The sequence below is a fragment of the Henckelia pumila genome, chromosome 2, assembly GCF_033568475.1.
Source record: "Henckelia pumila isolate YLH828 chromosome 2, ASM3356847v2, whole genome shotgun sequence".
In the NCBI taxonomy this organism is placed as follows: Eukaryota; Viridiplantae; Streptophyta; class Magnoliopsida; order Lamiales; family Gesneriaceae; genus Henckelia; species Henckelia pumila.
This window is the reverse complement of record NC_133121.1, coordinates 198019088-198030544: the sequence shown is the minus strand read 5'-3', so window position 1 is coordinate 198030544 and position 11457 is coordinate 198019088. Positions and strand designations below refer to the sequence as shown.

General features: G+C 33.8%; 1 protein-coding gene across 2 annotated transcripts; it reads right to left on the bottom strand.

Annotated features, from left to right (window-relative positions):
- Positions 1-5258: 5258 nt before the first annotated feature.
- LOC140881605 (putative pentatricopeptide repeat-containing protein At5g08490) lies at positions 5259-8772 on the bottom strand. Of its 2 annotated transcripts, none has more exons than XM_073287040.1 (2): positions 8445-8772; positions 5259-8287 (listed from the first exon to the last, which is right to left on the bottom strand). In XM_073287040.1, the coding sequence occupies exon 2, from the start codon at positions 8280-8282 to the stop codon at positions 5724-5726; it is 2559 nt and encodes an 852-aa protein (XP_073143141.1). In that variant the 5' UTR covers positions 8283-8287; positions 8445-8772; the 3' UTR covers positions 5259-5723. The 2 variants fall into 2 exon arrangements, with proteins under 2 accessions (XP_073143141.1, XP_073143142.1); XM_073287041.1 differs by having other exon boundaries at positions 5259-8206.
- Positions 8773-11457: the final 2685 nt, after the last annotated feature.

The following is an 11457-nucleotide window of genomic DNA, read 5'->3' as shown; positions in this document are numbered from 1 at the left end:
GAGACATCCCGGGATCCCTACCAAAATAGACGGGTAGTGTGAGATCGGGAGAAATCTCGGGATCCCTACCAAATGACAGATAAAGGGGTAGGTTGCGTCGGGAGGAATCTCGGCGTCTTTCCGGCATAGTGCACTGCAGCCATTGATCGATCAAAATAGAGGTTCACAATTCAAGGATCTAAGTTTAGAGTTTCAGTTTCAGTATCAGTTTGACTCGTCTTATTGCATTCAGTTTTTAGTCATGCATGAGTTTCAGTTAAGTTAAGAAAGTTCTAGAGTTTCATAGCGTGAGTTGGCGTGTGTTCATCGTTTACATGTTACCTCATTCTCTTGTAGCATACGCACTTTTACAGCTTAAGTTTCAAGTATATTATGTACTGTGTTTTGAGTATAACCGCAGTTATTTTAAACCCTTGTTATTACACTGTTTATACTTGCTGGGTCATTAGACTCACTATGCTTATTTGTTTGCCAGGTGAGGAGGAGTTCCTAGGGACCGAGGGGCAGGATCCTCGCGGTTGAGGTCGCTGGAGGTGCAAGGTCCTATGACCGTCGCTGTTTCTATTTTAAGTTCCGCATAAGACTATGTTTTGAAATAAAGAATTTTACTATGAGTACTTTTAGTATTAGTCAGGATGTGTTTTTCCCTGTGCTTGATTTTTATGATTTGAAGTTTGTTATCGCTATTATTGCAACCGTGTGTGGTTGCCTTTATTTTCGAAGTTTATGGTTATCGCATCTTGGATTCCTTTTATCACTTTTTCATCTTTATGTTAGAACTGCTGCGTGTGACAGGGTGGTTTGTTTATTTTCAAACGAGTCATGGCAAATTTTTTTTAAAAATCCGCATTTTTATTTATTAATTAATTAAGATTAGAGGTAAGGGTCGTTTCAGATGGGTTTTGAGATTTGTTGGTTTTGAGGTGATTTTAATGAGAATGTTGTATTGAGTTGTTTATGATTGATATGCTGAGTTGTGGTTTTTCGGTTGATCAAAATATAGCCGTTATGCCGCCGGTTGGAGTTTTGGGATATCGGTTGATTTGAATTGTTTGAGCCATAGTTCGATCGAGTTTGAATGTCGATATTGATCTATATTGCTTCATTTCAGATTGGTTTGAAGGTTGTTGAGTTGGAGTTGCAGAATTCGATTCAATACATAGATTGAAGACGGTATAGTATAGATTCCTTATTGACGATTGTTTTGGATTCGAATGAGTTTTGATATGGGATTATCGTTGTTTATCCAGATTTGGAGCACTTGGAATTATCGAGAAAGGTATAAGACGACATTGACTTGAATGGGACGATTACTTGAATCCGAATTGATTCGAGTTTCCCAGGGAAATCACATACTTGCATGTTATTTGGATTACTTAGACTTTCTTGAATATGCAATTACTTTTCATATGCATTCATATTGATCCAAATGAATCGTCTTCATTTTGAATTAGACGTTCTGGGGATTATAGTCGAGTGCCATTGGTCGTCAATTTTTACTCCAATGGCCTGATCAACTCTCTATAGTTGCTCCAGAGTCTAGAAGATTGAAATATACGTCGTCCACCTCGAATGGGAGAGTCGGTGTGATCGTTTTAGTATTTTGTCCTCGGGATCCCAACTGTTAAATCAAATAACCAAATTACCTTTTGATTATCCGATTTTGATAATCTCGAATTTAAATGGCATGCATCTCATTTATAGTTATTCTTGAATTATATGATTGTTATATAAATCATGATTGATATATGTTTGATAATGCATGTTCTGTCTCTTTTACTGAGAATATTATTCTCACTGGATTATCCGGTTGTTGTCTTGTCTTTGTATATGTGCTTGGTAACAAGTGGGGCAGGTCCGAGTCAGAGATTACATGGATAGATGGAGATGTGATGATAGATTGGGGACATGGTGTAGAAGTCAAATTATGTATTTGAACTTGTGATGTATTTTGTATTGTAAACTTGGAACCGATTGCATGTTCTACGTTTTGAAACTTTTGTACAACTTTAGAACTATCTTGTACTGTATTATGCGAGTTGTATGAGTTTATGCATGTTGAATTGGAGTTTTTAGGTTGTTGTTGGAATTCCTTTTTCTGCTGCCTTAGTTATTTTCAAAAATTTAGCAGGGCACGGACCCCGTGCCTATGTCCATGCAGGGGTCTGTGTACCCTTGCTTATTTGAGTTTTCAGAATTTGTTCATGCACGGACCCCGAACATTCATCCGTGCATGGGTCCGTGTGAACTTGGCTCGAGGGAGTAACTTGATGATTTTGAAAAGTTGGGCACGGACCCGAGCACGGAGGGTGCACGGGGTCCGTGCATAAAACAGAGAGTTGGGTTTTTAGTGCAATTGTTTTGCACGAACCTATGCACGGAGGGTGCACGGGGTCCGTTTATTTTGTAGTCTCCAACCCTTGGCTACAGGTTAATGCACGGACCCGGGCACGGATGGTGCACGGGGTCCGAGCATGTTCTTTAAAAAAATTCTTTACCTTTTTGGTCCGGACTCTCTGTCGATTATTAAATGTTTTATTTCGATTAGATGATTAGAATCAAGGTCCTCACAGAAGATGCGGCAAAAGTCTCATCTCAATTTCCGAGCTTTAGCCTTGAGGACAAGGGTAATGTTGAGGGAGAGGGTATTTTTAGGGGCCTGGATGAGAATCCTAAGCCCAAAATAAAATATGGATACCACTTATCATTCTTCAATTGGTATGACACCTTTTGAGGCTATTTATAGGAGGAAGCCTCTGGTGTTGACACAATTTTTTCCTGGTGAAACTAAGGTGGCAGCAGTGGGGTTTGAGCTTCTTGATTGGGAGGAAGTGTTGGGACAGTTTAAATATAATTTACAATGGGAACAACAGAGGATGACAAATTAAATATGCCAATGCTAAAGGACGAGATGTATCTTACCAAGTGGGGGATTGGGTATTTCTAAAAATAAGGCCACATAGACAACAACCAATGTGCCAGAGGATATTTCAGAAGTTGGCTCCTCGATTTTATGGTCCACTCAAGGTATTGGAGAGGGTAGGTGTAGTGGCATATAAGTTTCAACTACCTGAGAATTCTCGAGTGCATCTAGTTTTTCAAGTGTCATTGTGGAGACAGGAAGTAGGAACGGGGCAGGTACCACAGGAACTCCAAAGGGTCTAGAGATAGATTTCACAATGGGTTTTGAACCTCACAGGGTCTTGGCGAATAGATACAAAAAAACAAGGGACAAACACAGATTGTAGGTGTTGGATGAATGGAATGGTCGATCTACGAAAGAAGCTACATGAGAAGATGCGGCGGAAGTCTCATCTCAATTTTTGAGCTTTAGCCTTGAGAACAAGGTTAATGTTGAGGGACATGGGTATTGTTAGGGGTCTGGATGAGAATCTTAAGCCCAAAATAAAATATGTATACACTAGAAGGCACAAGAGGCCCAATTAAATGATCCATTAAGAATTGACGTGGGATGAGAGAATATTAGAGGGAAGGGAGTAAAAAAGTTAGTAAGGAATAATTTTGATATCATCGTGTTTTACTTTTTATTAGTGTTGCTAGGGAATATAGAGAGAGTTCATTTGGGGATTTGATAGTAATATTAAATAGATTTCTCTTTTTTTTTTTTGTTTTGTTCTGTGTTGTTGGGGAATATACCATCGTTTTGCAGAACTATTCTAACCGTAGTCATAACATAATTTTGTTGAGTTTTTTCTAGTTTGCTAGGCAGTGAGGGCCTTCCTGCTTGAGCGGGAGAGGGGAGGTATTTTCTTTCATTGTATTTCTTTTATATTCAAAAAGTGTAATATACATTTTTTTTTTTTTAAAGGGAGTAATATACATTTTGGTACATGTAGTATTGATAAATTGTCAAATTGATACATGATCAAATTTAAAAGACAGTTTACCCTTAATATTGCTATCAAGTCCAATTACTATTATTAAAATTTGATTAGGTAAATAATTTATTTTCAAGGTTATTTATTGATTAATTTTAAAGATATCATATTTATTCGAAATTATATCATGATAAATATTTGTCAACTCAAATTATACAAAAACAAAAATATAATAAAATAAATATATGTAACCTGTAACCGGAGTGCAGTTATCTTGTTTTTAAACTGTTGAAACAAACAAAATCACCATTTTAATTTTTCGAAATCTGGTATTGTACTGTTGGAAATTAATAAAAAAATTTCAACATTAAAGATTTAAATAATGAAAAAATATCATATAAAAAAATCTCACTCACTGTCTCGATTTAAGTGATTAAATGACCTACAATTTTTTCACTTGATTTAAGAATTTATCAGTTTATATTTTTTTTATTCGTGCTTGAGTTTCAATATAAATAAAGAAATATTTATTTTATTATATTTTTATCGGTATTAAATATATTTTCATCGTGATATGATTTATTTATTGAGTGTGATTTTATCAATATATAATTTTTATATCAACTTTTTTCAAAATAATGGATAATTATTTAATATAGATAGAAAAAAATATCATTTATTATATCTATATATATTAATATTTTACAATTATATTATATTTGAATAAATAATTTATTTGAGTAAAATATAAATATATTATAAAAATGGTAACATAATTATTTCTTATAATTTTAAAATTAATGTAAATTTATTTTTACACTTTTAATCCATAAAGATTACTTTGGAAAAATAAATGTGCTCCTAGTTAAATTTACTAAAAAATAAAGATTACTTTGAAAACAAAACATGCACCTAATTAAATTTACTAAAATAATTGGATTTAAAAAAAAATTTAGTAAAGGATAAAATCGACTTTTTAATTAGATCATGTACCAAAACCATTTTTAATAATTCATGTATCAATTTAAAATTTTATCAATAATTCCTGTGCCAAAATAAATTTTACTCTATTCAAAAATATCAATATAAAATCCTATACTGTTCAGCAGATTATCGTGTTGCTTTAATTTGTTCTCTGATTTGTTTGTGTGTGAGATATTTTGGTCGCACCACAACACCGATGTCAAAATTAGCATTAAAGAGTGAAGAATAGAGAATGTCCAACTTGTAATATGGCCTGAAGAGAGACAAAGATTACGCACGTAAATACATACAGAGTTGAGAAATCTATAATCAGCAATATTTTCCGCCATATCTAGAATATGCAACACAAGAATTCAACAACAGAAGTATTTTGTCAATGCACTACAAGTGAATATACATCTAATCTACTGAAGAGAGTAAACTTGGTGGATAAAATTGCAATTCAATTACACAATTGCCAGAGAGAATTCTTCATCCACTGATTTACATAATAGCAAGGGACATAATATATCCTAACGTCGAGATAAATTTCAGTTTCGATACATAAGTTGATTGGAGGCTGGAAATAAATGAAGATTAAATCATTACAATGGCATAACGCACACCTGTAAAAGGAAGAAATGTAAATTATCTGTGATGATAATAATCCGTGTACGAGTCTTGTTGTTAGTCGAAAGCCTCACTTTTTTGACTTCATACAGATGGCAAACCACTGCCAAAGCAAATCATGATAGTTTGCTAAAGCCCCTTTAATTTGTTTGCCATGAAGAAAATCAATAGTTAAGATGCTGAGTAAGACACATACAGGGACCAAAAGGTGAATGGAAAGCAGAGTAGCTGAAAGCCCTTGACTTTAAACTTGAAAAGAAAGGGTATAGCTTGGTCGCATTCACATTAAAATTAAATAAGAGGAAAATCATATAGCTCTTTAATTTGTGCATCCAGATTACTCAATATGTTGAAAATAAGACCTCTATTTGGGTGAGAAAAATCACCAGCCACAAAAACACTTTTACTCCTTCCCACTTCAATCCAACTACATCCAGCTGGCTTTTTTAGGTCTCTCATTTTCATCAGTTTCCGCATCTCCACTACCCCCTCCCATTTAGCATCTGCAGCAAATAGATTTGACAAAACTACAAAATTTCCAATGTCTGTGGTTTCATTTTTTAAGATGTGATCGGCCACAACATGACCCATGCCCACATCATGGTGGGTTTTGCAAGAACCAAGTAGTGTACCCCACATATTGGCATTAGCAGCAAAAGGCATTTGATTTAGAAATGAAAATGCTTCTTTGATTCGGCCTCCTCGCGCAAGGAGATCCACTATACAGGCATACTGCTCCATGCTAGGTGTCATATGATGCACCTTATCTATTGAATTAAATATGATCAAGCCTTCGTTAATAAGACCAGCATGACGGCAAGCAGATAAGACAGTAGTCATTACAACATGATCTGGTTTCACATTGCACTCAAGCATGTGGCCAAAGACCCCAATGGCTTTGTCACCCATTCCATGCATTGCATAAGCTCCAATCATAGCGGTGAATATGACCAAATCTTTTTCAGAAGTTGACATGTAGAGCTTATGTGCACTGTTCAAGCTTCCACATTTTGAGTACACATCCAAAAAAGCTGCCTTTAGATGAACATCATCAGAGCAGGCCCTAACCACATGTCCATGACACTGTCTCATTAAGTGAATTGAAGCCATTTGACCACAGATAAGAAGGATGCTCATAATAGTCATGGAATCAGGTTTTAAATCATGACAATGTAGCTCACGAAACAAATTTAGAGCTTCACAAGGACATTCATTTAGAGCATAACCCCTCACCAGGAGATTCCATGAAGTAAGATCTCTCTGAGACATCCGCCGAAATAACATATTTGCATCATCATAAGAACCATTAGATAAATATCCTGAAATCATCGAATTACATGTGACCACATTCCTCTTTTCGGATAAATTTTCAAACAATTTTGAAGCGTACTCCATATTTCCACATTTGGCATATGCATCAAGCAATGCATTCCCTAGCGTGGGTTCAACTTGGGCAAGCAAAACACCAGATCTCAATGAATACCCATGAGCTAGTTTAATATTACTTATTTTCGAAAGAATACCATATAACTTCACAATTGTTAAGACAGTAACAGCATCAGGCTTTACTTCTTCCAAAAACATCCAATATAAGAACTTAGCAAACTGAGATTCAAGTAGATTTTCACCAAATGCATCAAGCAAAGAATTCCATGATATCAAATCTTTTTGAGGAATGAGTAAGAATGTCCGGATTGCATTTTCTATGTATCCGCATTTCGCATAAAATCTTACGAGGGTGTTTCCAATGGATGTCTCCTCACAAAGGGAAAGACGCCGAAAAACATACCCATGTATCTCCTTTCCCACCTGGATATGGCACAACTCAGCACAAGCAGGAAGAATGCTGATTAGAGTAACTGAGTCCAATACAAACCCCAATCGAACAAACTCCTGAAATATCTCCAATGCTTTGAGCCATTCACCATTTGCAGCGTAGCCAGCGATCATAGAGTTCCAGGATACCAAATCTCTAGATTTCATCCTTCTGAATATATATTGCGCCCCTCTCATTTCTCTAATTCTCAAATAAAAACTTAAAAGAGCATTAGTGACAGTAATTTCCTTTTCAAGCTCAGTACGTCGTAACATATAAGAATGTATTTCTCTCCCCTTTTTGGAACCAACAGTAGACCTCAAAGCAGCACAGACAGGTAAAATATTCGCAATTGTTGCGTAATTAGGTATCACCAACTCTTCAATCATCGTACAAAAGAGTTCAAGTGCTTTATCCGGGAGCTTATTCTCAGAAAAACCTGCAATTATCGCATTATACGAAACAACATCTTTGTCAGCAATTCCATGAAAGACAGCAGATGCATCTAAAACAACTCCACATTTTGCATACATGGACACTAAAGCATTTCCTACCAGTGTCCGTGATTCCATTCCAGATTTTACAGCATACGCATGAATACTCTTTCCAGAATCCAAACAGCCTAAGCGCGTGTATACTGGTAGAACAATGGCAAGCGTGACAGGGCTCGGATTGGGATCATGAGAAGCACGGAGAAGACTAAACAACCCCATCATCTTATCATCGTGATATCTTGTGCCAGCAAATCCAGACAAGATAATATTCCATGTAACAGTATCACGACCATCAATTTCATCAAACAAGTTACGGCAATCATCAAGAACTTCACATTTTGCATACATATTGAGTAAAGCTTTTAAAATGAACAGGCACGAGCTATGGCCTTGTTTAATAACAAGGCTATGCAAAATTCTCCCCAAGTTGGAATGCAAAGCAGCCGCACATGATTTAAGAACATCTGCGAAAATCAGGTAATTGGATTTTGAACTTGTCTGACAAACCCTTTGAACTGCAAGAGAAAGGGATTCACTCATCGTACCTGTAGCATACACACAACTCAATTATTCCGACAGACCAAAAAAGGAAAACCAAACAAGGAAAAGAAATTCGAACCACAAAGTTTAAACAGAAAGAAAACTATTGAAATTCTTCAGAACAACTTACCGTAGAAATTAAGAGAAAACTATGAAGAATACCTGTTTAGAGGCAGTTCTTTTCCGATCTTGGCATGATTCTGTTGGGGATTTTGGCATTCCAAATTGAATTTTGTGAATTTCAGGCAAAATTTTGTCCACAACCGTTGACTAGAAGAAAACTAATCCACAACCCGCGAATTAATCCCATTTAACAAAGCACGCTCATTGTTAACACACAACCTTCGTGTATGTTTGGACAATTGAAATATGGGATTTGGAATTTAAATTCCATTTCGAATGAGATTTGGAATTCTATGACTATCAATTTGAAATGTTTGGCATGAAATTTAAAATTGATATTTAGGAATCCAATTCTGGGAGCGGTCTATGGGCAAAACGAGGATCAAAAGCCTAATTTGTTTTGTATTTGAGATGTTTGCGCAATTTAAAATTGATATTTACGAATCCACATCTGGGAGCGGTATATGGGCCCGAATACAAAGGCCCAATTTATTTTGCATTTGAGATGTTGGACTTTTACATAAATAGTTGTAGTTATTTAAACGGTTAATTGAGCTAAAATCACCATTTCAATTGTTTTGTTATGATTCAGTCCCCATAAGATTTAATTTACTATGCACTCCCTGACACATCAATTTTCTTTGTTTTAACTACAATGACAACAAAATTTCAATTATGTCATTACTTGGCACATGAGAAGCACATGTCTCTCACTTTTTTAAGTAGTTTTTAGTTTTTCCATCTTCGCATCTTGCTTCCATTTTCTATAGAATTCAGTCATTCACATTCCATTGAAAAATTATTCAAATTTGACAGACACTCAACCTCGGTTTCTTTTTTAGTTCATGAGTTTTTTCTGCCTTAAATTTATGCAGAAATACATTATGTTTGGATGCTTAAAAAATGAAATTTGGAATTGGATTTGGAATTGGAATTGGAATTGGATTTGGATTTGGATTTTAAATTCATGTGCTTCAAATTCCACATTGGTGTTTGGAAAAGAGTCAAAATATATATTGGAATTTACTAGCATAAAATTTAGGAAAGTGATATTTTAGAAAAAAAAAAGTTAGAAAAACTTAAATTTATAACTAAAGTTTATAAATTTATTTTTAGAAATAATTTTATTATTTTAGTAAACTCAAAAGTCAAATCCCATGAAATCCAATGAAATTCGACCAATTTTATAAGGATTTACTTAGTTAAATGAAATCCTATGAAATCCGACCAATTTTATAAGGATTTACCTTCTATTCAAATGATTTGCAAATTCTATGCCTAATATTTTTTTCTCGTGTGCTTCTTTCGATTTCAGTTTTCATCATTGCCTCCACATTAATCGTTGTCCCTACACTGTTTTTATTTACCTTTCTTGTTTTTTCTCTTCTGTTTTTTTTAACAAATTTGGGATTTCTTAGCTTCTATTTGTTCCATATTGTTATTTCAAAAGGTATATGCATCAATTATGGTTTAGCAATGCCAAAGACTTGTGTCAAATTTTCACCAAAAAATGAGGTCCAAACATAACAGATTGGGTATAAATTTAACGAATTAAGACACTTAATTCATCATATTCAAGTGATAAATTTAAATAAAAAAATATAATAGCTATTAGATAATAATATGACACTCTTAATTGTTTAAATAACTCATGTCCTAAAAATATGAATAAGAGAATTGTGTCGATGATTAAATACGAGATGAAGATCGATCAAATTAGAACAATAATTAGGTACTACTACTATTAAATTGGAAATTACTTGACAATAATTAAGTACTATCAAACTATAATTTTTGACACTCTTAATTAATCAAATAACAATTGATAGCTATTAGACAATGAGATTCCATTCTTAATTGTTTAAATAATCGAATATAGTATTTCGGGAGCCAAATAAAGTACTATTTGAATAATATTAAGTACTATTTGCACCAATTAAGTATCATCTTATTATGTCATGAATTCAAAATAAATTTATTCAATATTGAGTCTCAAATTTATTATTTGACAAAAAATAATTGAATGTGAGTATTTCGGGAATCAAATCAAGTATTATTCGAATAATAATAATAGGTACTCTTTGTACCAATTCAAGAATCATCTTCTTATTTCATGAATTCCAACAAAAAATAATTTCGGAACTCAATATTGAATGAGTTTATTTGGCCAAAAAATAATCGAATGTGAGTATTTTAGAGGCCAAATCAAGTATTATTTAAAAAATATTAGATATTTTTTGTATTAATTCAGGTGTTCTCTTATTATTTTATAAATTTCAAATAAAATCATTAAAGATTAAGTCTCAAGTTTAATTTTTTTACAAAACATATTGAATATGAGTATTTTGGATGCCAAATAAAGTATTATTTGAAAAATATCAATTACTATTTGTGCCAAATATATAAAGTCATTAAAGATTAAGTCTTTAAGTACTATTTGAAAAAAAAAATCAAATGTGAGTATTTACGGAGACCAATCAAGTACTATTCGAGAAATATCAGGTACTATTTGAACCAATTAAGGTATTCTTCATGAATGTCAACTTAAGCCTGGTAGTACATGTTCGATTTCTGGGGAAGGAAAAAAATCCCCCAGCCAGGTGGGGAGAAGGCCATGAGTATGGGCCCGGGCCCCCAGAACAGAAGGCCAGATGGGCCAGAAGCAGACGGACGCACCCAGCCCATTACATATGCTCTTCTTAAATCTTGAATGTCAAATAAGTCGTTGAAGATTAAGTCCCAATAAGTATTATGAATGAATATTATTAAATATAATGGATTATAACAAATAAGTATTATGAATGAATATTAATAAGTATAATATCAAATTAACTAGCTACCTCTTGACTCTTGTTGTTTCGTTAATACTGATCGATAAATGTTATGAATAAATACTATTAACTATAACGGATTATTATCCATAAGTATTATGAATGAATAGTAATAAGTACAATATCAAATTAAGTATTTGTTTCATTAATACCAATAAATATTCTGGATGAATACTAATAAATAATAAGTATAATATCAAATTAAGTATCGTCTTGTTGTT